This window comes from Salarias fasciatus, chromosome 20 (genome assembly GCF_902148845.1).
Source record: "Salarias fasciatus chromosome 20, fSalaFa1.1, whole genome shotgun sequence".
NCBI classification, from domain to species: domain Eukaryota; kingdom Metazoa; phylum Chordata; class Actinopteri; order Blenniiformes; family Blenniidae; genus Salarias; species Salarias fasciatus.
In genome coordinates, this window is record NC_043764.1 from 17,800,578 (window position 1) to 17,828,463 (window position 27,886).

At 42.8% G+C, this 27,886-nt stretch overlaps 2 protein-coding genes across 3 annotated transcripts; one reads left to right on the forward strand and one right to left on the reverse strand.

Moving 5' to 3' along the window:
- Positions 1 to 195: 195 nt before the first annotated feature.
- ormdl2 (ORMDL sphingolipid biosynthesis regulator 2) lies at positions 196 to 13,880 on the reverse strand. Its single transcript, XM_030118345.1, has 5 exons — positions 13,875 to 13,880; positions 4,074 to 4,091; positions 2,113 to 2,286; positions 1,229 to 1,380; positions 196 to 768 (listed from the first exon to the last, which is right to left on the reverse strand). The coding sequence occupies exons 3-5, from the start codon at positions 2,284 to 2,286 to the stop codon at positions 633 to 635; spliced, it is 462 nt and encodes a 153-aa protein (XP_029974205.1). The 5' UTR covers positions 4,074 to 4,091; positions 13,875 to 13,880; the 3' UTR covers positions 196 to 632.
- On the forward strand, positions 12,089 to 27,740 carry pan2 (poly(A) specific ribonuclease subunit PAN2). Of its 2 annotated transcripts, none has more exons than XM_030118342.1 (26): positions 12,089 to 12,164; positions 13,088 to 13,393; positions 13,489 to 13,658; positions 14,972 to 15,092; positions 15,196 to 15,273; positions 15,359 to 15,629; positions 15,707 to 16,052; positions 16,300 to 16,396; positions 16,570 to 16,689; positions 16,855 to 16,974; positions 17,053 to 17,181; positions 17,308 to 17,507; positions 17,589 to 17,737; positions 17,839 to 17,945; positions 18,033 to 18,131; positions 18,239 to 18,327; positions 18,415 to 18,559; positions 18,721 to 18,858; positions 25,344 to 25,403; positions 25,484 to 25,574; positions 25,664 to 25,821; positions 26,014 to 26,157; positions 26,544 to 26,723; positions 26,830 to 26,923; positions 27,051 to 27,254; positions 27,365 to 27,740. In XM_030118342.1, the coding sequence occupies exons 2-26, from the start codon at positions 13,109 to 13,111 to the stop codon at positions 27,397 to 27,399; spliced, it is 3,630 nt and encodes a 1,209-aa protein (XP_029974202.1). In that variant the 5' UTR covers positions 12,089 to 12,164; positions 13,088 to 13,108; the 3' UTR covers positions 27,400 to 27,740. The 2 variants fall into 2 exon arrangements, with proteins under 2 accessions (XP_029974202.1, XP_029974203.1); XM_030118343.1 differs by having other exon boundaries at positions 27,051 to 27,242.
- Positions 27,741 to 27,886: the final 146 nt, after the last annotated feature.

The window sequence follows — 27,886 nt, forward strand, 5'->3', positions numbered from 1 at the left end:
TCCCTTGAATATTTGAGCGTGAAGCAGACATTGTGATAGCCGCCTCATGGTGGCTTCATGTAAAGTGTGTGGACTTCCCCGCAGCCTGAAAACTATCATGTGTCATCAAGTTCAATCCTGAAAGCCTCCTTTAACCAGTTTCTATGCCAAAGAGGAATGACGAGCTTGACACAAAGCTTCTGAATCAGACATGGATCGTGACAGGGGTTTATTGCAGTGTTGTTGCATGCTGCATGTAATTCCTTCATAGTAAATTAAGAGAAAAAGCAAGAAAATCAGCTTTGCAGACTTGCAGCCAGTGCAGTTTGTAACAAAGAAAATTATGTCGGAGAGAATAATTAAACGTTGCAGTTGCTTTTTCTCCAAAACGAGAACTAATCGTCTGGTTTTTACATCAGGAACAATAGTAAAGAAGACATTTACTTTGCCGTAACAGCAGCAGTGCGTTCACCTTTTCCAGGCTGCGAAACGCAGCTGGAGGAGTAACTTCGACATGAGTGTCCACTGAGTCCGTGCAGGGAGAACAAATTGATTTCCATCTCATCAACCTTGAAAATAAAACAGTTCAGCAGAAAACAGAAAAACTAAGAGTCCAGGTTGGTCTTTAAAATCCAGTATTCCGCTCAGTTCCTTCAGTATTTGTTGATCCCAAATATCCGTACTCCGTGAAACTGAGGCAGCTTTGGAAGGAGGACGCTGAGGAGGGAGCATGTGTTGATGACGAAATGCGTGGGGTCGTATTTTGTGTAGAAACTGGCGAGAATGTACCTGCAAAAAGAGACGAGGGCATCAGGATGGACTGAGATTTAGAAGCTCTAAGTAGTTTACTCATCAGTGTTCAGCTGACATTTTATCAAGGAGTTTACAAGCCTAAAAGTCAGGCTAAGAGCTCAAAAGTCTAACCTCTATACCACCAATAAAATGTGTTATTTAAAACACTGGATTGTTACATCCAGGTTTTTAGATTTAAAAAAAAAATATTACTAAAGGATTGTTGATTGTGTCCTAAAATGTTAATCCAATAGTCGACCATCATCACTACAGATTTTCGGTGACTCGATCACTATTTGAACTGCACATGATTCACAAAACAGACAGAAGGTCTCGCTGAAGATTTGCATGAGTTTCGCCACCAACGCGCTCACTTCATCAAGCCGCTGCTCCAACCACACGGACGCTGAGCGGCCGCCGAAACGAAAGCAAAAGCCGTGAAACAAAAGGGACTCACAGTACGATGGGCGAGATGGTGAGGAATTTACGTGACGATGTGAACTGGACACCGTAGTCCATCTGTTCCCAGTGCGTGAGCAGACGGGCTTTGCCCTGGTCTGGCGTTTCAAAGGGCGTCCCCTTCACTGTGTGCAGAAACAGGTACATGACCTGCAGGGGGGACACCACACCACACACACACACACACACACACACACACACACACACACACACACACAAAGACAAACACGTTCACACAGTTAATCAGTAACTTATTGAGTCATTAATATCAACAAATACTAAACTTAATAGCACAAACCCAGACAGACAGCCTGCAAAATCCCCAAATAAAGATAACCACTTAATGCCAGGAATAAACACACATTCATGTATTATGAAACCGAATCTGAAATAAAACTGCAATTCTGGTTGTGTTATTCTGCAATTTAAAGGTAAGTAGAATGCATGGATTTGGAAATCTGATCAAACCCATCTGTTATTTCTAACAGAATAAAAGTTTGATGGATTTTGTTCCATGAAACATCTCAATTTCAACATGCGACATGTTTCCCGACATTGTTTTCTGAATTAAAAAAAATGACATTGTGAGATTTAAAAATAATTTCATATGCTTTTATTTACATTAAACACAATGTATAACTTTTGAGAGGAACTGGAGTTTCCTCTTTCTTGAATGTCAAATCGGTGAATGTCCTCACGTTTTTTAATCGCTTAAGTTCAACCAATGATTGTGAATGATTATTTAATTGGTTAAATTAATAGAACACACAAAAATGCTCTCACACGGCTACTTCTGATGGCACTGTTTCTTCTATGTAAAAAGTTACAGAAAATAACCAGTCTGAAATCTGTGGTGTCTGAAAGCAGAGGCGCGCCACAGACCATGTTGTGGATGACGTTGGTCAGCGTCCAGACGAGCGGCACGGTGAAGAAAGGGATGCTGAGCAGGACGATGTGCAGCACCACTGTGAGCAGCAGGTAGGTGAGCCAGATCCCTCTGCTGTTCATCACCCGCGTGTTGGGGTTCACCTCGCTGTGAGCTACGCCCACATTCATCTGGAAGAGAGGAGAGCATGAATGGACCGGCTGAACGAGATGGAAATGCACTCAAGCACTCTGTAATACTAATACTGATTTTTACCAGAGGCATTTGTGCTGTGTTTCACAAGTACATCTACATTTCCACAAGCTGTGTTTAAAGGCTGCTGATGACTGCAGGTTCTTATCAGAATTACGTTCATGACTTGACACACTGAATTTCATAAAAGGGAGTACAACCAGGTCAAGTCCACAGGCGTCGATGCTGATGGCTGCGTTATGTGTCACAATGTCATCATATCGGAATGTTCAAGAGGATGATACAATCACAAAGTGATCTAAATTGTATGCACTGTCAGTTCTGTGTGATCAATTAAAGGTCCGAGAGTGATGTGATATCATGTGCAATGTGGAGAATTTAAATCAAAGTTTTGCATGCATTATTGCACAACAAGAAGTGCAACACCAAGGAGTTGGACATCTATACCTAACAGCAAATAAATCAGCTTGGCTAAATAGAGAATAAAATGAAAACACACACACAACCTATTACAGAGAAATTGACCGAAGAAGGGATACAACACAACAGATCTCAGAAGAAACAGATCTAGAACACAGAACAGATCCCAGAATCAGAACAAATAATGAAGTCATGGTAAGACAAGTGATGAAATGGCATCTCCTTTCCCATTGTGTGAGACACAATCATAAACGTTGCAAATGTTTCCAGATATTGTAAATCAGGGTTTCCTAACCCTGGTCCTCGGGGAACACTATCCTGCATGTTTTGGATGTTTCCCTCTTCCAACACACCTGATTCAAATGATCAGGATTGTTATCAGGCTTCTGCAGAGCTTGATGACGAGCTGGTCATGTAAATCAGGAAACATCCAAAACAGGCAGGACAGTGTTCCCCGAGGACCAGGGTTGGGAAACCCTGATGTAAATCACCAGGCATGTTTCACTGATCAACATTCATGAATGCAAACACACTAAATTGGTAGTTTATTTTGTGCCATCTTCCACATGAGCATCCGGGAATGTTTAAATACATGCAAACCTTGATTATACCAGAAATTCTGTAGTTCTACAAAGTTAATTTTTTCTCTGAATCCCCCATCCTTTCTTTTGCGTTTCACCTCCATTTGTCATCTTGTGAAGTAGCTGTCATTCTCTGCTGTGTTAGACTGGATGGTGAGGCTGTTCTGGAATTTCACTTATATGCATTCCCATTGAACAATTGTCCTATATTGTCTAAATGTGATCATATTTCATTTCCTTTATTTCAATTCGTGATAATTTATTAACACTGATTGTCGTCTCCCCCCGCCCCCCCCCCCCCCCCCCCCCCCCCCCCCCCAAATTCAATGCGTTCTCGGTTACGTGGTCCACTCCACCCGCCGGGGTTACGCTGTACAGTAAAGCACGCGCTTCCCGTCCCTACATCACCCTGCTAATTAAACTAGCAGCAACTTTCATTCTAAACCAAACAAAACAAAGCGGAAAAAAACAAGCTGCGAACAAGCCGCGTGAACATCACAGCAATAAACGACTGCTTAATCGCAACTGCCCACACAGGAGTCAGTGTGTTAGGAGTTAACGACAGGTAACAGGACACTCGGTAGCTAGCTAGCCGCTATCTACAGGTTGACGGGCTAACGTCACTTTAAAGTGGCTTTAATTCCAATGCGGAAGACAGACTGAGGCTGGCGGGGTCAACGCCCCTGTTAACCTGCGACTAATGAACCCGGCCCGGGAGGCATGCGAAGGTATAAAACATCACTTTTCATCAGAGTAAACTTTACCTTCCTGTGTTGTCGTAGCTCACCAGGAAATTCCTGTTTCTTTTCTCTTTAACCCCGCCCTCGTGGTGTTTCTGGGGCTGGTTTTTCTGCTGCAGCTGTGCACGCCAGCGAGCAGCTGCAGGTGAGCCGGAAAAAGTGGCCCAGTTTCAGTCAAGAGCTGCAATCCTCCAAGAAATTCCCGTCACGGCCACACCAATCAAGACGAAGCACAGTTTAAAGCTCGCTGTTAATTCCCTTGTAGCTGCCAGAAAAGCCAGCCCGACATTATGCAACTTTACAGAGGTTTCACTTCAACTTTCACCTGCTTTCACACACTTTTATTTGACTCTCAGGATTTGCATTTACACTGGATAAGGTGTGATATTGAAAAGACACACACACACACACACACACACACACACACACACACACACACAAAAGAAAAAAAATACATTCAAAAATCCCCATCTTTTTTGTTATTTTATAGTTTTTTTTCCCCCAAGTGTATGGGCCTGGTGGTGAAGACGGAGTGCACACTGAAAAAGTCACCTGTCCATCAAAGGTCAAACAGACTCAGATACATATGGACTATTCAGGCATGTTTATGGACGGTGGGGGGAAAAACATACACAATAGGGAGAGCATGCAAACTGCGGTGAGAAATGCCAGTCCTATCAGACACTCCACCACTGCCAGGCCCAGTCTCCATCCCAATCCACAAAAGTACGAATAGATAAGTAATTAAAACTAGACTGTTGTCCTTACTCCTCATCTCTTTGCTGTTGTTTTGTTCTCTTTTCACCAACATCCACATGGTATCTGTCATGATTTTGTAAGGTTTCTGTTGTGAATACTTTTTGTTTATCCGTGGTTGTTTGAATCTGCTGTGTCTTCATATGAACCTTTTCATGTTTTTTTATGAGGGTTTTTTCTATTTGTGTCTTTTTTTCCCATTTTGTCACTTGTAGTGCTGGTTTTTTATGTCTTTTTCAAAATTTTGTTGTCCATTGCTATTTTACATTCTGTCTCCTTATAATAAATTTGTGTTTCTTATTTCTATGTGGCCACTTTGTTGTGCTTGTGTTTTTCATGCTGTGTGTTCTCGGTTGATCTCAGGCAGTTTTGTGTCTCTCATTGGTCATTTTTTGTGTCTTTCCTGTGATATTTTTGTATTTGTCTTTATTTTGTGATCATTTTGTGTCATTTTCGGTCTCTCACACCCTTTCTGTGCTGGAACATTACTGATCATTCCATGCAGATAATCCACAAGCTGTATTTACACTTTGAAGAAACTCAGTATCTTCAACGCTTTTCTATTGATAAATTATTACTCCGCATAACAGAAATAGCTCTGAGACCTAATCACGTGTCAGAGGAGTTCAGATCATGGTTTCATTCCTCCTCCATTCATTAAGAAACCTGATCTTGATTTGTCTATGCCGGCCAATTATAGATCCAAATCCAAGATGTCATTTCTTTCAAAAATCATGGAAAAGGTTGTTTTTACTCACATAAATCATTTCTGGATGAGCAAATTGTCGTGGATATCTTCGAGTTGCGTTTCAAAACCCTTCATAGGTGCCTTTGATTCTGTGGACCACAAACATTTTATTATTATATAGTTGTGGTCCTATCTGTCAGATAGAACCATATTCCTAAATATTTTGGATTCTGCATCCTTCTCCACTCTGCTGTTTTGTCTTGTTTTGTTTTTTGTTTTTAATTTCTACATGGTTCAGTGTTTGGGATCGTTCTATTCTCCCTTTATTCACTTTCCCTTGGAAAGCGCAGTATGTCCTTTCATTGTTACGCTGACGACTGCCAAGTCGTGCTGCTGAAACAGGAGAATGCCTACTCTCTTACACGCATCACTTGAATGTCTAATTGACATTAAATCCTGACTGGCACTTTTTTTTTTTTTTTTTTTAATGATTAAAAGACTGAAGTGATGCTTGGTTCCTGTGAGTGCCTCCCTATTGATCTGGGTCCCTTTGCTCAGCATTTAAAGTCCACCTTTACCAGTGTGGATGACAGTGTAGTGAGGTCCAGCTTTTTCTTCCGTTGCAAATCTTTGAACTGGATCTCGGATAGAGAATATAACTCATATTCTGGCTTCACTTCACATACTGCCTGTGCTTTTCGAGTTCATTCTAAACTGCTTTCATTTCTTTTGAAATCCTTAAATGGTCTTGGTCCACCCTGCTTTTCAATCCAGTATGAGACATTGACCTGAATTTATTTGCTGTCACTTGTTTAAATGTGTTCTTTTGTATATATGTTTTTTGTGGGGTTTTTTTTTTAGTGTTTTTTGGTTGTATTTTATTGTTTCATCTGTTATTTTGTTTTATAGTCTATGTTTTAAATTGCACTCTTCATATACAGCACTTTGTTTTCAACCATGTTTGTGGGAAAGCGCTTAATCAATAAATATGTCACAGTATGATTATGGTATCTTCCCCATACAACTGGTACATTAAACATTCATCAGTTACAAAACCATACAAATCCAGACCAACCCCACAACTCACATGTCAGTCTAAAGTGGTTAGTCCAAAAGTGTTTTGAAAGCAGAAGTGGTGAACACTTAAGGATGTGTCTCTTGATATTTAGTTGTTATGTGTATGTACAGACAAGTCATGTGGTTGTGTCCATGGTCTGTTATCTGTGGTTCCTCTGTGCCCTAGCATGCCATTGCTATCGAAACGTTTCTGTGAGCCCGTCGTTTAACCACAGAGCTTTACTGGCAAAATCCTTCAATATAAAGGGCCTTTGATGGCTGCTCTGGGCCATTCCCACTAATGTGGTCTTATCATGTGAAAACTCTTCAAATCAAGAAATCTGCTGCTTTGAAAAGTCCTGACCCAAAGTGCCATTTCATAAGATTTCTTTTGAAGAACGAAGCTGGGGTAAAAAAAAAAAAAAAAAAACTCTGGGAGCCACACACCACAAAGTTAGACAGAAACATGCTTTTATAATGTCTGCAGTCAAGGCGTCACATTCATAATTTAAAATGTAAACGTTAAAGTTATTTGTAATATTCAGTTATGTACAGCTTCATGTTTCTACTCAAGGCTGCATCGCTGAGTAGAAAGATAGTAAAGTCTGGTTCCTGATCGAAAGACCAAAATCATAGAAACAAGCTGCTGAGCTGAGTTTAGGCAGGAATCAGTTTTTGTGATAAACTGAGAAGCTTGGCCTTCAGTCGTTGAGCCACTACTCCCAGGAAACACTGCAGAGAGTAGACATCTTAGTTTGTCTGGCAGGACCTCCAGAACTTTTATAAACTCAATATAATTGAGCTGTTTTGGGCATCAATTCATTTTGTAACATTTAAATGGTAAATCATTTGGTACTAGATCAATAGCTACACGCACTTCCTCACTTTTGCACACATGCTGTATTTTGAACTGTGTGAATTCTGTGACCTTCAATTTTGCCTGTTTACCTTTTTGTGTTTTTCTTTAGTATTTTATACATTTTTTGCCTATTTTGCCGTCACTACATTCCGCTGCCATACTTGTATGACAAATAAAAAAAAAATCCTCATCTAATCTGAATCTATTGTGCTCCCTGGTGCAGAATTTCCATTCTTCCAGAGAACAGTTGTTTAGTACTACTACTAATTTCCCAGAGAATAAGTTCAAAAGTCGTTGGCGATCCCCTGACTTTCAGCCGTGTATAAGTAGGTCAAACTTTGAAGATATTTATCACTTCATTAACAGTTTAAAAATGATTGCAGCTCCCATAGTTTCAGCACATGTATCATCTGAGACATTTTCAGTATTTTTGCTGACTCAGAACTCCAAAGGATATCAAAACATCACAAAGAAACCTTATTGCAGCATTTGCGCTACGCAGCCTGTTCGCAAAAAGGTTTAACTCTTTTCGTAGCGTGTGCCATGTATTTTATTCAGGTATCAGTTTTCTCACTTTTTCCTAAATAGCACATTACATAACATTACATAGATAATCTGTCATGCTACTTTGATATTAGTCTTGCATGTCCGTGTGTGTTATTTATATGTGCATTCACTTGTTCTTCTCATTTGATTGACTTGTGCCCTTATCTTTTACACAGAGGAAGATAAAACCTACATTCACTCAGGTGCTGAATCACTGATTTGCAGCATAAACTGTGGACTTTCTGCCTTCCGAGGTGATGACTGTGGGCACGACATGATGGACGGCTGAGAACATTCTATCAAATCAATGCAGAAGAGACTTCCTTGTTGAGTAATCCTGTACCTTTGCGCTTAGCTCACTCCTTCTTCCCCTTCCTTTTCAAACGTGACAACTTCCTGCTTCTTGCTGTGAATGGCAGCTGAACTAACATTACATCACCGCTGAGTATGACTCCACTCAGCTGTGATCAAACATGCTGACTGAGAGGAAATATGCAGGAAGTTGTGGATCTCCGAAGGGATGTTTCAGGAAAGCACGACTTCCTTTTTGTTTAATTACATTTTTGTTATGAATTGAATTCATTCATGTAAACATAAAGTTCCAAAGTTCAGGTAACTTTCTAAATTTCCTCAATGTTGCTGTTTGTTTCTTCGAAATCCATGATATTGTTGTTTTTTTGAAAATGCAGCACACAGAGCCTTTCAGTATAATTCAATTTTTTTTTTATTTGATATGTATTAAACTTACACTGGTTCACATAAATAACAACAAATAAATATGATTTTAATAAATAAAAAATAATCCCTCTGGAAATATTTTGTGCATATGTGACAGAAAGAAACTGAAACACTGTAGTAAAAGCATCATCAGTAACTGAAAACTGCACTACATGTTTTGATCAATGTGATCATAAAAATCACCATCTCCAAGTCAACACAGACACTTTCACATGCATTTTGTCGCTGAGCTGGAGTGTAGCGTTGGATCTCCAACAGCAAAGACGCGGGCAACGAGGATGGAGAAGGAGAAGAGCCTGTCCATGATGTAGTGGCACAGTGGCTCCTTCTCCCAGTTGGCGATGGGCTTTGACTCCTCTTCACTGGTGTGAGACTCCTGTGTTGAAATCAAGAAACACCACATCATTATTAGGCACTGGAACGATTAATAACTCCTTTCAGGAAAAGGAAAAAAGGTGCTCACCTCGTCCTGCCTCCAATCCCTGATTGAATTCACACAGGTGCTGATGTCTTTGTGCAGTTTGTGCAGAGCTGGCTTCGCCTCGCTGCCGAACGCCATGCAGCTCTGGAATGAAGAAACTCTCTCCACTTCTGAGATGTACCTCGAAAGGACACTGAGCATCTTCCCAAGGCATGGCTGACGAAAGAAATTGTAAATAAGACTTCAAGAATTCACTGATGAACTGGCATTTACAGTTTTCTACACTCAGTATCTGCCACACTAAGTAATGTGGCAGGAAAACTGGTATTGAAATGCTGGTCTTACCAGAGACTTGTTTTTGAGAGAGTCGGGGTCACACGTGTCTTTTGCCTCCATCCAAACAAGTGAGGTGTTGAACTCTCCAAAATCTTTAGATCCACGGTGTTCCTGCATTTGGGTGGAAAAACATCACTTAACATATTGTGTAAAAGAGAAAAACTTTTTTTTTTTTTTTTGCTGTCTTGTATAATATTCCAAATCATATACTAAGAAAAATAAATCAGATTGGGTTTCAAAACTTAGAGGCAATTGCCAAAATCGTATGAACATTAATGTCTAAATAGTTCATTGCCATATATCAGTCGTTGTACGCACCTCCACAGCAGCTTTGGCAACTTGGTTGAGAATCACAGAGCTGACGCGCACATCCGCGCACGCACGCTGCGTCCCTCCGCCGGCTGGAGCGGCGCGTGCAGCCGTGAGAAACAGCAGAAGAAGAGCTGCAAACGCTGTCAGAGACACATTCATGGCGAGGGTTTGGTGTGCGTGTGTGTGTGTGTGTGTGTGCGCGCGTGTGTCCTGCTGTGAGCAGAGGGATGCTGTGAGTGTCCGGGCTGATGCTTTTTAAGTGGTTTTGGATGTGGGTCACACCGCAGTGACTCAGCTGAGGGTTTTCCTGCCTCAGGTGAGTTCATGCTGAGTGCAAACAGGAAGAACTGAATGAGTGAATGGGCAGCACACACACACACACACACACGCGCGCGGTCTGAATTACCATATTTTATGAGGTAATGACAGGTGAATGAAGTGAAAGTAGGATAGAGGAGCGGGATCTTCTGATGACTTCACAGGTTTATTATCGATCTAGACCTCGCAACACTTTCCACTGTAAAGATAATATATTTTTTTTCGCTGAAGCATATGTAAATAATGAGTAAAGTTTCAAACTGTGAACACTATTATTCAATTTAATGCTATGCACAGCACATGGTCAAACGTGAGCTGATCAGGTTTCACGTCACATCGGGGAAGTGAGAATAACCTTTACATTTCAGGGCGGTGATAATAAGCTGAACTGTCTCACTGGACAAACTTTCCACGTGTGTCGGCAATCTGCCCCTCTTCTCTACCAGAGAAAACCCTTTGCATTTCAGCTGAAAAGAAAACATAGAGTGCTTTGTGAGGTCTAAGATGGTAACGGGAGGCACAGTGTTATACTTCCCTTATCTTTCCCATTGATGTTAAGTGTTCTTTTGGTGGAAGTGACTAATTCAGTGCAGTCAGTCTTAACTCACATATGACATAAAGCCATCCATCGCCATCTTCATTTAAAAAGGTCAGAAAGTCAGAAAGTGGAAAAAGAAATGACAAATTAGTGTTTCAGTTCATAAAATCAAAATAGGATGGATCAAAACTCATGATAAATTTAACTCTAGGGGCTGTTGTTTGAAGGGTTAGCCCCTCACACGTCTCATAAGACCCTGAGCCCCCATCAGTCCCTCAGGCTGCATACCACACAATGGTTTATGTTTCAAGTAATGATTTCCCATTTTATTCAGAATTCTTAGAAAATAAAATGTATCATTATTTGCTGTTTTAGTCTGGTTTTGGAATGCGAGGATGTGTGACTGATAGTATCTCTGTGTTTGCTCTGTGATGGACTAGTGACCAGTCCAAGGAGTACTCTACTTCACCCATCATCTGGGATTGGCTCTGGCACCCTGTGATGACACCTGGATAAAGCATTATAGAAGATGAATGTTATTATTATTATTTTTTCCTCTTTTGCTCATGTACATTTTTGCCCATTCAACACGAGGAGGGATTAGTTTGAAAGTGTTTCCATGGGCAGATTTGTAAACGACCTCTTATATTTACTATATGCTAAAGTATTTTTCAATAGCCATTGTAGTATAACTTATAATTTCACTATAATTTTGCTCTTTGAGGGGTTGGAATTTGCTGAAATATTTTATGAAGTATTTTTATTTTTGGCCACGCCATTAAATATGTATTAAATTGTTACATTCTGTTTAAATATCACTGCGAACTGTAACATCAAAAATATACACACCTAATTCTAGACATCTGTGAAGCAGAATTTATGATGTATGCTATATTGCTGATGTATTTTATTGCATTGGATCATGTGCCAAATGAAGACAACGAGTGTATTGTCACTGTCAAATGGAATTGTGGTCAGTAAGAGGAAACTAATTTGAAAATTTGGATGACAATATGGAACTATCATAAAACTCACTTCCCCAGTATGAATTGTGTTTGCTTTTGTTTAGCTACGCTAAACTAAAAGTAAGTGCATTCAGTGTAATAAGATGTAAAATATAAAGCATGTGTATAAGTTGAAAAAAAAAAGAAAATCTCCACATTTTTTAATGATTACATTTTTTTTTCAGGAATTTTGTGGTCCCAAAACAAACGAAGCTCACGGTGCGTTCAGAGACTATAGGGAAAGTCACTCAGTTACTTATTTCACTCATTCGGTGATTGGATTTTGCAGTTTTTCACACATGTGAAATCATTTCCAAAACGAGTAAACAAAATACACATTTTTTGGAAACTGTACTCATTTATTATGTAAAACTTCGGACTAAAAGCACGTGCTTGTGATGGTTTGATGAAGCGCTGATAGAGACAACTGTGGTATCCCAGCTACATTGAACACACCATGCCCCGGAAGAGTTCATAAATAACTGTTATTGTTGTGAATGGGGTGAGCATGGACTCCTGTACGGCGAAGAAGTCCAGCAGCAGGTCTGGGAAACCTTTTGAAACAATGTATTTCGGTTGAAACGAAACACTGAAATCCCTCCTACATGAAAAGTGCTTTTAGAAGTGTTTAATCTGCTCAATTTAGCCGGAAACACTGCGGTTTTGTCGGGCTAAAGGAGCTAGCGATATCCGTCAGCTGTCTGCAATAATCACACTGGCAATAATTTCAACCCTGCTGTGGTTGAGATGAAGCTCTGTGGGTTTCAGTGTTATTAGATGAATGCTTCATATACGTTTTTCTGTTTTTTACATTTTTATTTTCTGTTACCTTCAGCGTTAGCTTCAGAGGCTATTCCGGTTTGTTTGAATCTTTCAGTTTGAAACTTTCACAACGTAACTAAAGGCGAATTGTGAGTGTGAAATTTTTGAGAACAACATTATTGTTTAACTCTTCACTTTACGTTTAAAAGTAAGATAATTCTAAATCACTGCAGGGACCTGTGTGAGAGCTGGAATTTTCATCTCAAGTTTTTAACCTTCATAAGTTTCGGATCTGAATCTACATCGATAAAAGTCCTTCCTTTTGTGTTTTCATCATTTGCAAATCTGTGAATGGATTAGAAAGATTAAGAAAATAATTAAAAAAAAAAAAACCATTTCACCAAGCCACTTGGATAAGGAGTGAAACAAGTACTGAAAGGAGACAAATGCCCACATGGCGAGAACATGCAGTCCAGCATTTGAATGAGAAAGCACTAACCACTGCTCCACTGTGTGGCCTGAGATGCTTCCTATCTGGAGAAATGAGAATATGCATCAACAACATTGAGAAGCAAGCTTGCCTGCCTTTACAAATCCCTCAACTTAACCATTTACTATAGAGATGATATTCCTGGAAAAGCTTGCATTAAAGAAAAAGCCCTTCAGTGTTGGCTGATGTTTAGGTTTTTTTTCTTCCCCTGCAGATTTATTTAGCCATACCCAAGATGAATTTTGACGGGCTCGATGCCGGAATGGGGGAGTACTCACCCAGTCTTCACGGGACTCTGGACGCGGGGCTGGAGCCCTCCATGGACCCACACCTCAACCCCACCCTGCTGCAGGCTGTGGAGTTGGACCCAGAGGGGCTGGCCGTGCCCGTCCCCGAGCCCGTGCACCTCATGGAGGGCATGTTTTCTGAGCTGCACAGCGTGGTTTCAGAAGTCGGCATTCCAGTTACCGCCACGCATTTTGACGTGCAAGAGGAAATGCTGTGGATGGGAAACCATAGAGTAAGAGCCCTCATATGCTGCTAGTTTCCCTCAGTTTAACACTGGAACACATTACAGCTGTCATTCAGTCTTAACCTTTTATTTTCTTTCCACAGGGTCATGTGACCTCCTTTTTTGGACCAACAATGGGCCGCTACTCTTCTTTCCAAGTACATTCAACAGATGACATTCGACATATTCAGAGTTTGGAAACGGGCGTGCTGTTTCTCTCTAAGTGCAATCTGAAATGCTTCACTCGCGGGGGTCTCGTCATGTTTGACTATCCGTAAGTACTGGATTGGATTGCTGAATCTTTGTGCAGATATTGACCTGAGACTAGGGATGGGTACCGAATTTCGGTAATTTTTTGGTACCGACCGAATTCCCGCTGAAGTACCGAGTATCGATTCACGGGAAATCCGTCGGTACCACATTTCGGTACCTGAACGCACCTTTTTTTTTTTTTTTTTTTTTTGACCCTGAACGCACCTTGACATTACACATCGGCAAGAGCGGAGGACGCGGTTGCGTGGGTCCAAAATCTTCGGAGTGTTTTGACTCGCAGACCGGGAGCAAATATATAATATACCGGGAGAGCGGACACGCACACGGGCCGTGAGAGCAGGCGGGGGGGGGGGGGGGGGGGGGGGACACACACCGGCCGTTTGGGAAACCTCCCGATGGCCACCCCGCCCCTGTTCGGAGTTGTTCGCGGGAGGGACAAGCCGCTTGTGCTTCTGCGATGGTCGCTCCCGTTGCATGTCACTTCCTAAACAATGCTCTGCGCATGCGCGGCTCGAAACAAGAGCGCGCAATCGAGGCGGCGACTCGACATGATATGTCATCACGCAAAAGCGGTCCCACGTGGCGTTTGATTGGCATTATGACTGCCCAATCACGAGTTGGAACCATACAATTCTGATCCTCCAGTATAGGCTCTATGCACAACTCAGCCACTTCCTGAACTTCAGGACGCTCCTTGTTTCCTGTCTTTCATGATAGGATGAGCTGATTAATGCAGGTGTGTCTGAAGCTGTTCCAGAGGTCAGACACACCTGCATTAATCAGCTCGTCCTATCATGAAAGGCAGGAAACAAGGAGCCTCCTGAAGTTGTGCATAGAGTCCATACCTTTGAGTGTTTGTTTACTGTAGAGGTGCCTGGTGCTGCTAATGTGAAACATTTCATACAGCTATTTATTTTGAGTCTATTTTTATTGTGTTACTTATTATTGTTATTTATTTAAATTTTTTACTTTATCCCCACACACATTTTTCTCAAGTTCTATGTTGGAGTTATTTCAGTTGATGTTATTGAAGCATAAATGTTGAAAATTCCGAAGTTTTGACTATTTTTTTAAATATACAAAATAACTTTAATTACCAAATGCATATCCCCCCCCCCCAAAAAAAAAGTATCGAAAACAGGTACCGAAAAATACTGGTATCGATTCGCAGGTACCGAGTATCGGTATCGTATCGATTCAGATGTGAAAGGTACCCATCCCTACCTGAGACATTCTGCAACTTTGAGCCCTTTTTAATTTATCCGCTTCATCTTTAAATTTCTAGATTAAAGTTTGTCTTTGTGTTTATTTCAGGATGGATGAAGGTGCTGATATGCATAGTCTCCTCATGACTGACAACAATACTTTACTCATGGGTGGATTACAAAACTATGTGGTTGAGATGGACTTAAATACAGTTCAAGAAACACAAAAAGTAAGATACTGGACTATCTGTTGTCTTATTCTGGGCGTCTATCATAGATTTGTGCATGAGACCATATTTATTAAGACCTGTCGACTGTGTTTCTCCCTGACAGTTCACTGTTGAGGTGCCTGGAGTTGCAATCATGCGTCAAACTAGTCGTTTCTTCTTCTGCGGCCACACTTCCGGCAAGGTATTATTGACCTGATCAGTGACGGTTAATGAAAGACGTTTGGCTGTTTCATTTACCTGTCACAATCGCCCTCTGCCAATCCCAGGTGACCCTTCGGGACCTGCGCAGCTTCAAAATGGAGCACGAGTTTGACGCCTTCTCCGGCAGCCTGTCGGACTTCGACGTTCACGGGAACCTTCTGGCCGCCTGCGGGTTTTCCAGCCGCGGACTCAACGGTTTGGCCTGTGACCGTTTCCTGATGGTGTACGACCTCCGCATGATGCGAGCCGTCACGCCGCTGCAGGTGCACGTCGACCCCCTCTTCCTGCGTTTCATTCCCACGTACACGTCGCGCCTGGCCATCATCTCGCAGACAGGTATTCACAACATTGACAAAAGAGTAGATAAATGATAGATAAAGACATATGGCTTTGATGTGATCTCCCTCCTCCAGGTCAGTGTCAGTTCTGTGAGCCCACCGGACTCGCCAACGTGGCGGACATCTTCCACGTCAACACAGTGGGGCAGCTGCTCATGAGTTTCGACGTGTCGTCCAGCAAGCAAGCCCTGGCCTTTGGGGATTCGGGGGGATGCGTGCACCTGTGGTCCGACGCTCCGGAGGTGTCGTTTAACGACTACTCTCGGGAGACGGACTTCGCCCTGCCCTGCCTCGTGGACACGCTGCCCCAGCTGGACTGGAATCACGACCTGCTGCCGCTGTCGCTCATCCCCACGCCGCTGACCAGCACGGAGCCGCTGCTGTCGGACTGGCCCACCGCCCTGGTCACTCCCAGCCCCCGGTAATGCAGTAGTGTGTGTTTTGTTACTGGACACAGGTTTTTTTTTTCTGATGTTGCTCATGACAAATGTTTCTGTTGTCATGCTTACTTTATAGAGTAATTAAAGATGTTTTAGTACCGTTATCTTCAGTGAACTCTTTTTTTTTTGTGCTGCTGCTGTCATCGTTGTATCTTGATGGCTCAATATTGGAAACATTTCTCAGTATGAGAGGCCGCCTGTAAATCTAAATCGTGTGTCTTTAAACAGACGAGCTCCTCCTGTCGATCCAGAAATCCTGCGCACGATGAAGACTGTTGGATTCATCGGCTATGCCGCGAACCCTCGAACTCGTCCTCGAAACCAGGCAGGTTCAACACCACAACACACTGACACCACTTCAAGTAGACGATAAAACAGTCAAACACGTCAGTGTTTTTGTAGATTCATAGAATGATTCAAAGTTTCACGTTTTCTCTTTGAAATGTGTCAGTTTTATCTGTAAATTTTGATGACATCTGATTGTGATTTCTGTTTCAGGTTCCTTACAAGATCAAAGATGTAGAGCTTGAATATGATAACTATAATCAGGTCCCTGAATCGCCGATTGGCCGTGATGAAGAGCCACACCTCTACATGGTCCCCAAGAAGTTCAGAAAGGTTACACTTGATCTTTTTTTTCTTACATTCACTATGCTGGTATGGCTCCTCCCTTCCTTTTAGGCCAGAACATGGAGTTGATTTTGGAGTTTTCCCATTGGCTGCAGTTGTTTGATAAAACAAATATGAAACATTTGTAATAAATATACTTTTTCTTTGGACCAGGTCACAATTAAATACTCCAAACTGGGACTGGAGGACTTTGACTTCAAGCACTACAACAGGACGCTGTTTGCTGGCCTGGAGCCTCACATCCCCAACGCCTACTGCAACTGCATGATCCAGGTGAGGAGCTCGACAGCTTTTCGGTGAAACTTCATCTGTTGCTACTGATTTCTTTTTAATGTTTTCCTCCGTGTACAGGTTTTGTATTTCCTGGAGCCAATCCGATGCCTCGTGCAGAATCATTTGTGCCAGAAGGAGTTTTGTCTGGCGTGCGAGCTCGGCTTCCTCTTCCACATGCTGGACCTGTCACGAGGAGATCCCTGTCAGGTAGATCTTTATTACGTTTGAATTGAATAACAGTAAGTGGATCCTTATCAGTCTCATTGAGGCGTAACTGCACTGTACAGCATGTGTCTCACTTTCACTTATCGTCTTCTGGCTCCCTCCTCCCAGGCCAGTAACTTCCTTCGAGCGTTCCGCACCATCCCCGAAGCCTCGGCGCTGGGCCTGATCCTCGCAGACTCAGACGAGCAGACGGGGAAGGCCAGACTGGGCCGCTTAATCCAAAGCTGGAACCGCTTCATCCTGACTCAGCTGCACCAGGAGACGCAGGAGCAGGAGGGTCCGCAGGCCTACAGAGGAGCCAGCAGCAGGTGGGAGCGCCGCCTGCGGCTTCCTCAGAGCTCTGAGTTAAAGTCGGGAGCTGACGTCTGCGGTTTCTGTGTCCGGTGCAGCTCGCTGGGCTCCTCTGGCGAGTCGGCCATCGGAAAGCTGTTTGGCTGTGAAGTTGAGAACAGCAGTTTGTGCCGCTGTGGAAAGGAAACGGTGCGCTCTTCCCTCACGTTGCTCTTCACCATGCACTACCCGGAACAAAACTCCCAAGGCGAGTCTGATGTGCTCCTGAAGCTGTTGACACTGCCAGAGCTGGATCAGCAGAGGATCAGTGAGAGACGTCTGTTGATAACGTGTTGATTTTCCCATCAGAAAAAACTGTGAAGGAGTACGACTTTGCTGAGATCCTAAAGAAGAGCATCTGCCTGGAGCAGAGCACTCAGGCCTGGTGTGAAAACTGTGAGAAATATCAGCCCACAGTGAGTTCCAGCTTTCATCCAAACGTAACACCAGGCCATGTAAGAAATGATCCGACAGTCTGGGGATGTTTCTGTGTGACGCTCTAGGTGCAGACGCGAAACATCAGGTGTTTACCAGACGTGCTGGTCATCAACTGCGAGGTCAACAGTGCTAAAGAGGCTGAATTCTGGAAAGTGCAGGCAGAGGTAAGGGGCGCTTGTATTTCTTCACATATTTAAAATACAGTGGAAACATTAAATTAGGAATCATTGCTTTTTCTCATGATTTGATGTAGTTGTTTTTTTTTCCACAGTACGCTTTTAGCAAGGCCATGCAGAAAGAGGCAATGGAGCCTACCAAACCGAAAGAACCGCCACCATTGCCCAATGAATGGTGCCTGGAGTAAGATCCCACTTTCTAAAACTGATTTCTACTAATCACAGTAACCACATTTCTGTCTGTAAGTGAACTCATTACATCTGTGTGCAGTGGGGAGGAGATCTGCAGTATGGAGGGCTTCACCTTTGACACCCGGGCAGAAGACCTGCGACACGTGTGGATCCCACTCACAATGAAGATGTCCATCAGCAAAAGTCAGGGACTGGAGATCAGCAGCTGGCCCGAAGGAGAGGAGGTGAGCGTGCCAATCGGCAGTAAGGCTGCGTGGTCAAGCAGTAGTGAGAGTGACAGCCGAGACGCTGCCTCTTTGATTCAAAAACAACTGCAGCAGCTTAAAACTCTTACCTCTTTAGTTTTAAAATTCACTTGTAAATAATAAGTTACGTTTGTGACCAGCTGAGTGCCTCTGAAGAGGCGGAGGGCGCCGCCCTCTATGACCTCGTGGTCACCGTCCCTCACATCCTGGACGCTCGCACGGGTGGAAACCTGGTGGCTCACATCAAAGTGGGAGAGACCTACCATCAGCGAAAAGAGGTGAGAAGTTTTTATGTTCAAATATTTTTATTGATCTTTTATCACTAAGAAAAAAGAGAAAAAGAAAAACAGACACATAGACACAATGACAGAACTCAAAATGAGAGAAAAGGAAAAAAAAAGGGAAAAATAAGTAGAGGACAGGGTTGCATAGTAACCTTCAATATTTTCACAAATAATGTACTCATGTAGAAAACAAAAAAAAAAAAAAAACATACGTACGTCAGCCCTTTCCAATCCTCCCACTCAACGGTGTAGAAAGAGCTAACAACAGATAAGGCACACTACCAAGAAGTGTCTATTACGAAATACCATTCAGAGCCAAACCACACTTCACGTCAAGGGTTAAACCAATCATGAATTAGTTTGTATATTATGAAAGTAGGTGAGAAAAGTTCCCATGTCTCATTAAAACCCCTTCTTCGGGGGGAGTCACGTGATGCGGAAAGAGGAGGATCGTCTGAACAGAGCTCCCGGGCCCAATGTAACTTTGAACATTTCAGAGATAGATTAATGCTGTCAAACCAGCTCCAGAACGGAGCTCAGCTAAACTGAGCTCCGTTCTGGACGCTAAACTTGACCAAATAGCCAAGTCGGTAAGATCTGTGTGCGAGAACGTGAAAGTTCTGGAGAAAAGAGTGGAGGACGCGGAACAAAGAATCTCTGACACGGAAGATACAGCATCTAGGCACGCCTGACAGAGACCATCCAGAGGCTAGAAGACCAAGAAAACAGGTCCAGACGTAACAACATAAAAATCGTCAACCTGCCAGAGTGTACAGAGGGTGACAACGCCAAAGAATTCTTCGAGACATGGATACCAAAGATTCTGAATCTTAAAGTGAAAAACGACCGGATCAAGATGGACAGATGTCACCGCAGCCCAGCGCAGCTCCGGACAGGATCAGAGAGACCTAGGATTGTTTACATCCGTCTCCATAACTACATGGATAAACAGCTGATCATGCAGAGCGCACAGAACATGGGGGAGATCTCTGCCTCCGGGAATCGCATACACTTGTTTGAGGACTTTTCACCTACGGTGGAAAAAAAGCGACAAGAATTCCTGGAAGCAAAGAAGGCACTGGGGATTTCCTACAGGATGTTGTTTCCTGCTGTGCTGCGCGTCACTCATGACAACAAGGTCCAGCTCTTCAAAACGGCGGCAGAGGCACAGAGGTATGTTCAGGAGATGCGCAAAGACCACGCATAATGGACACGTGCAAGTGCTGGAGCACGCATGCAGTTTGGTTTGTGTGCTCAGTTTATAAGTACAGCGGAAAGGACATTTATGGACATGAGTACAGCAACGTTATGTATATTTGTCGTTCAAGTTGGTGACATGTTTGATATTGAGGAAATGCTGAAGACATTGGCCTGATTATTAGAGGCTATGCCCTATGTTTTGGGGACATATACCCCCTTTGAAAAGAGTTATTATTATCTATTACATGTAAGATGTACAATTTCTTTTTTTTATTTCGTGGGGTCAAGTACAGTTGAAGCATATTATCTCTGAAGGTATTTTTCCAGACGGTCTGGGAAACTCTAGTTCATCCTACTGATTTTAGTGTTGGAGTTAAAGAAGGAGGAAGAAATGTTACGAAGTATGTGGTTTCACATGAGCCCCATAAGTATGTTTGGGTTAAAGCAGGTATGTGTAAGTTTAAGTTTTCTGTTGTCTCTGTTAAGGGTATTTCAGTTTTGTTATTTGCACCCCATCACCATCAAAAAACATTCATCTGAACTGGACATGATCATGGGACAGAGGAGAAAAATGAGATATGTCAAGTATGAATAATATTAAAGGGGCTGTATCATGCAAAATTCACTTTTTGTATGTTTTAACCTTGTTATATAGTTATGTACTCACCTAAAACACCCCCAAAGCATTTTTTTCCATCGTGCCTGCGTGTTTGAGCTTTACTAGTGTTTGTGCTGCTCAGAGAGGCAGCCCCTCCCGCACCCGTGAAAACGCTCTGTTTCCCATGTTCACGTCACACTGTGAAGATGGCTCCCCTGAGGCCCCCCTCCCGCAGGCCCTCGGCAATCAGCGTTGCTGCTTTTTGTAACTCCGATTTCGAGGATAAACTTTGACCATCGTCTGAAAGCAACAGTCAAGCAAGAGCAAGAGTCTGAAGGGTCTGCGCTTGGTGAGTTTCTCACAGGAAAAGACGTTTTTGCGTGTGGAGAAGCTAGAGCTAAAGAGCTAAAGCGAGCTAGTGTATTTGTTTTGAAGCACTGATTGGTTGAAGTCAAAGTCCACAGGGGGAGAGGCGGGATTTTCAGTGAAACGGAGCGTTTTCTCTTCCGGGTTTCAGAATTAGCCCCAGAAAATCTTTTATTTCACACAAAATGACTTTTCCTTAGCGCCAAAAATAAACTATTACCATGTTAATGCCATTTCTAGGGTTTGGACTAGCTAAAAAAGCATGATACAGCCCCTTTAAATTCTGCACTTTTAATGTGAAAGGGATCCATCACCCCATAAAGCGCAAAAAGATCCTAAGCTTTCTCAAGAAAGAAAAGATACAGATAGCTTTTTTACAAGAAACACATTTAGTCGGCAAAGAGCATATAAAACTTAAGCGAGATTGGGTGGGCCAGGTTTACTTCTCTTCATTCTCCTCTAATAGCAGAGGAGTTGCTATTCTGATACACAAGGCTACCCCATTTGCACTTAAAGCATGCAAGAAGGACCCGGATGGCAGATATATTATTGTTCATGGTACAGTTTATGGTGTGGAGATTACTATGATGAATATATACGCCCCGAGTCCACCATCCTCTTCATTTTGGACTAAAGTAGGAACAGACCTGGAGGAGTACAAATGTCCGTTGACACTGTTGGGTGGTGATGTCTCTCGATTCATTAAAAGCATTTGACTGAGTAGAACGGTCATTCCTATTCTACACTATGGAAAAATTCAAAATTGGCACGGGGTTCATTGGTTGGGTAAAATTGTTCTATCTATCCCCTAAAGCAGCTGTTATCACAAACCTCTACTGCTCAAATTCTTTCTCACTGGAGCGTGGAACCCGCCAAGGATGCCCCTTGAGTCCCCTCTTGTTTGCACTGGCTATTGAGCCATTGGCAGAGCTTATTAGAACTTCCTCAGAGATTAAGGGATTTAATATAGAAGGCACAGAACATAAAATATCGCTTTATGCAGATGACGTACTTCTGTATCTAGTTGAGATTGACACCACTATCCCACATGTGCTGGAATGTCTACAGCAATTTGGATATGTATCAGGTTTTAAAGTGAACTTGTCAAAAACGGAAGCGATGCCTGTTGGTGCTATGGCAGGATCTGCACCACCTAGTGGCTTCCCTTTCTATTGGTCACCCAAGGAGATTACCTATTTAGGAATAAAAGTTAGTCCTTCCCTCAAAAAACTGATCAAATTAAACCTACGACCAATTGTAACACGTATCAAGGATGATTTGGATAGATGGAGAAGTTTGCCGGTTTCTTGGTTGGGCAGGATCAGTGTGCTGAAAATGAATATATTACCTAGGTTGATGTACCCGCTGCAAATGTTGCCAAATTCCATCCCTAACAGCTGGTTTGCAAATCTGGATAAAATGTTTGCACAATTCATTTGGCAGGGAAAAAAGGCAAGAATGAAAATTACCAAACTTCAGAGAGCTAAGGATCAAGGGGGGCTGGGAGTCCCTAATGTACGGCTTTATTACTGGGCTGCACAAATGCGCTATATATATGAATGGGTGAATCCGGAACCTACAAATACATGGATTGACATGGAGTCTTGGAACTGTGGCCTCCTAACACTAAAAGACTGCCCTTTTATAACCTACAAGAAAGTAAAATTGGAGGTTCAAAACAATTTCATTGTCAGAAACACATTGAACACATGGAACAAGATGATGAGCTGTTTTGGATTTAAAAATCATTTTTCTCTCCTGGCCCCGATATGGAAGAACCCAGATTTTGTTCCATCATGTCATGATGCTGTATACAAATTTTGGCATGAAAAGGGCTTGGACCGGCTTGTCAAACTCTATGAGGGAGGTGCAGTGGAGTCATTTGAAGCCCTGAAAAGCAAATATTCTTTACTACAGTCTCACTTTTTCCGCTATTTACAAATAAGACACTATATACCTAAAAACAGACATGCTCAAAATACATTTTTGGAAGACCTTCTTATACAACCCATACCAAAAAGATTTATTTCTCATATTTACAAAACCTTTGGCTTAGATTTTAACTATTCTACTGACCATATTAGAAAGCAGTGGCAGAACGATATAGGGGAACAAATAGAAGAGAAGGTGTGGACTTCAATTATAAAAAACACACATAGGATTCTGAGCTGTAATACAGAAAGACGATTCAAAATATTACACAGACTCCATTGTACACCACTGCTGAGGAGCAGATTTGGCCTTGGCTCTCCAAATTGTATTAAATGTTGTTCAGAAATTGGTACATACACACACATGGTTTGGAAATGCTGTAAAATACAAAATTTCTGGTCTGAAGTGAAGGAAGAAGTTGCTACTTTGTTGGGATATGTCTTGGAACTCACCCCATCTCAGTATATTCTGGCAGCAAAAGTGGACAATGCTCGGGACAAACATAATGCTAAACTGACTGAAATTCTCTTGTATGTAGCAAGAAAGACAATCCTTAAACTCTGGGTATCGAAGGACAGCCCTACAGTGGAGGATTGGTACAAGGAGGTTCTGAGAATACTCCCTCTGGAAAAGCTGACCTACACGCTTCATGACAATTTTGAAGGATTTGTTAAGATATGGCGACCCATTCTGGACAATGTGGACATCGTGGACATGTCTTGGACTGGACCCTGTTCTGATGGGTCAATGATGTTCTGGTCAGTCTGAGACGTACTGAAGCTGGTGGTGTAGAGGGGTGAACTGTTGGAGTTTTTGTTTGTGCTTTTATTTATTTAATTATTTAATTATTTTATGATTATTTTTATATTCAGTAATCTATTTATTTGTTTTCTGTCTGATGCCTGCTGTGTGTTCTTATGTGTTCAGTTGTGGAAGACAACAAAAAAAAATGTGTGAGGTGGGATTCTATTTTGTATTGTTTCGGTCCACAAACCTCAATAAAGAGAATTAAAAAAAAAAAAAAAAAAAAAAAAAAACCCTTCCTCGAGCCATTCACAGAGAAACGCAGCATCTCAAGTGTTAGACAGGACATTACATCCTGACGCCACTGGTTAAGTGTGGGCAGGGCAGCACCTTTCCACCTCAGTAGAATTGCACGTCTGGCCAAAAGCAAGGCAAAAGCAACCATACGGAGTTCTGATGGAGTCAGATGAGGGTTATTTCCACCAGTAGCACCAAGCAGGGCAAGAGTAGGGCTAAGAGTTAAATTCTTTTTTGGTATCGTAGATAAAGTATGAAATACATCATGCCAAAATATTTGCAATTTAGGGCATAGCCTATACATATGTAGTAGGGTGGCATCACCCTGATTGCATTTGTCACAGATGGGAGATGTATCAGGATAGATGTTGGATAGTTTGGTCTTGGACATGTGGGCTCTGTGAACCACCTTGAATTGGAGTAAGCAGAGTCTGGCACAGATGGAGGATTTATTGTATTGATGAAAGAATTGATTCCCATTGATTATCAGAAACGTGTCCTAGATCCTGTTCCCAGGCCACCCTAATCCTTTCGAGCTGTGGGTGTTTCTGCGTTGCAATAATACTGTAGAGCTTGGAGAGAGCGCCCCTAGAAAGTGGGTCAAAAGATAGAAAGGTATCGATAGGTTTCGCAATAGGTGTTGAGGGAAAAAGTAGGCAGGTTTGCGCGAACATACTGTCTCACCTGTAAATACCGAAAGAAGTGTGTTTTGGGAAGATTATATTTTTCAGTCAGTTGACTAAAGGAAACAAAGTGGCCATCCTGAAACATGCTCGCAAATGATTTGATACCTTTCTCATGCCAATTGCGAAAAGTTGAATCGGAGCGAGGAGTGAAATGATGATTGGAGGCAATTGGACTCAGAAAGGAAAAGGCTTGATGCCCAAAGGCTCTCCTAAACTGGATCCACACTCGAAGGGAGTGGCGTACCACTGGATTATTTAGTGATTTCAGTATTGTACAGTCAAGTGGTACACCTAAGAGCGTGGGTAGGGACAGATCGCGGCATGAATTTAATTCCAGGGATGTCCAATTGGGACTGTCGAGTTAGAGATAAAAGCGATTCCAGAATGCAACACACCGAATGTTGGTGGCCCAGTAGTAACGGCGAAAATCCGGTAACCCCATACCACCACCTTTTTTAGGTCTCTGGAGTAAAACTTTATTAATCCGAGGTCTCTTACCCTGCCACATGCATGAGGACACAGCTGAATCTAGTGAAGTGAAGAATGATTTCGGAATGTAAGAAGTTTTTAAAAAAAGGTTGAAGGTCAAGCCTGTGTGAATCAGAGGTCATGTTCATTCTCACTTTCAAAATGACATATGTGTGTGTGTGTTTCAGGGAGTCACACACCAGCAGTGGTACCTCTTCAATGACTTTTTAATTGAACCTATTGACAAGGTCAGTGTTTTTTTTCTTTCCCCAGTTCTTGTACACATACTGAAGGTGTTCAGCCATTTGAAGTTATCTTGTCTTTGCAGACTGAAGCCGCACAGTTTGACGTGAGCTGGAAAGTTCCCGCCATCTTGTATTACGCCAAGAGAAACTACCACTCCAAATACGACCTGCGCAGTGAGTTCCACCACATCCAACCTGAATGTTTCACCCGTGTCTTGGATATTCAGTCGTTCAGTCTTCATTTGCCTCGATGTTCGTCTCAGTTAAGAATCCCATCGACGCCAGCGTGCTGCTGACCGAGGCCTCGCTGGCTCGGAAGCAGAGGAAGAGTCACGCCACCTTCATCCCCCTCATGGTCAGCGAGATGCCGCAAGCCGGTGACCTGGTGGGGCTGGATGCCGAGTTCGTGACTCTCAATCAGGTGAGGCCGTGGAACATGAAAAGAATAAGCTCTGCTGCAGATTTACAGGCATATAATCCACACTGTGACCTTGTAAAAAGGTTAGCGAGGCTGTGGCTCAATACTGTGTTTCAATACTTGAAAGGGAGAAAATGCTCATAAAACGCTCATTGCTCACCTTGTCGCTGCGGTGTTTGACCCGGCGGCCTGCAGGAGGAGGCGGAGCTGCGCAGCGACGGCACCAAGTCGACCATCAAGCCCAGCCAGATGTCTGTGGCCAGGATCACCTGCGTGAGGGGGCAAGGCCCCAACGAGGGCGTCCCCTTCATCGACGACTACATCTCCACTCAGGAGCAGGTCAGAGTGGAAACCGTGTGTCTGATGCTGGGGATTTAAACTGCAACACTTCAACACAGGTCCATAATAGACGTCACATTAGAGGAAGACGGCGCAAAAAACTGTTGCGAGGTCCAGTTTACAGTTTTCTGTAAAGTTCTGAGTTGGTCAGTGCCTCATTTCCCGCTCAGGTCATTGAACTCTGCTTTATGTGTTTTATTGTGCTCTTGCTGTGGTCATGGATTGCACCTCCTCTGTTTGTTCAGGTTTTAAACAGCCGGGAAAAGGAGATAAGTGTTTTATAGTAACGATAAAACCTGCAAAGCAAACGTTAACTCGAGTGGTAGAAGTGTGTTCTATTGCTGAGTGAATGTGTGAATAACCTGAGTGTCTGGGTCTTCCTCCAGGTGGTCGACTATCTGACTCAATATTCCGGCATCAAACCGGGAGACCTGGATGCCAAAATTTCCTCCAAGCATCTGACCACCCTGAAGTCCACCTACCTGAAGCTGCGCTTCCTCATCGACACGGGAGTTCGCTTCGTCGGTCACGGCCTACAGAAGGACTTCCGTGTCATTAATTTATTGGCATGTCTGATTTCTCAGCTGATGTTGATCCTGTTTGTCGAGCACAGTTTAAAACAAGCTGAAGATGAAAAGTCATCTTAATTTTTTTTTTTTTTTTTTTTTAAAGGTCCTGAAAGATCAAGTCATTGACACGGTCTACCTGTTTCATCTCCCTCGCAAGAGGATGATCTCCCTCAGGTTTCTTGCCTGGTACTTTTTGGGTAAGTCTACGTAAAAAAGTAAAACTTTCAGAAAAATATTAAATTCCTCTGAAGTCTTATTCTATTTAATGGGGTTCAGCCTTCGCTGCAGGGACCAGACTGATTTTGTCCCTCATTCTGCTCCCAGACCTCAACATTCAGGGGGAAACCCACGACAGCATCGAGGACGCGCGCACCGCCCTGCAGCTGTACAGGAAGTACCTGGAGCTGAGTCGAGGGGGCAGCAGCGACGAAGTCAGGAAGGTCCTGAAGGGACTCTACGAAAAAGGCCGCCAGCTGGACTGGAAAGTTCCCGACTCGGACGCCGGAGATGGTCAAGGTAGCCCAAAAAGTACGACATTAGAGCGACTCGGCCGTGGCTGCGCTGGTTCTGTGTTTGGATGAGTTCTGAATGAAGAGTTCCGGCAGACGCTGACGGGACGTGTCGTTTTCCTCCCACAGGTTCTGCAGTGTTTCCCTCTGTGATGGGGCTGTGAGCCTGGCCGGCTCTCCGCCCACCCAGCCTCACTTTTTAACTCTCATTCACGTCGTGTGAAGTTTTAACGGAGGCCCGAAGTCGACTGCTCTTCAACGTTTCACTCTGGAAATCTTTTTTGAAACTAGAAAATGAGTGTCTTTTTTTTTTTTTTTTTAAGATTTTTTTTTTAAGAAACTGAAGCAGCTGTTTGTGCACTTAAATAAATCACAACTGCTGTGAAATATGTTTGTGTTTCAATGGATAAACTGCCAAATATGTACAGGTAATAATTACTATTTAGCTTCTTTTAAAATCAATTGTTTGTGCTCACTGACCCTCATCCCAAACTTTGAAATGAAATAAAACGGACAAGAAAAACGTAACATGGAACCAAAAATACAAAATGTAGCATTTTTTGAAATGCTGAAGTAGATTCATTTTGAGCATCAAAAACGTTTTGGGGTGCAATGGCGCCCTCTGCTGGATGTGTCATAGTGACTCATCTT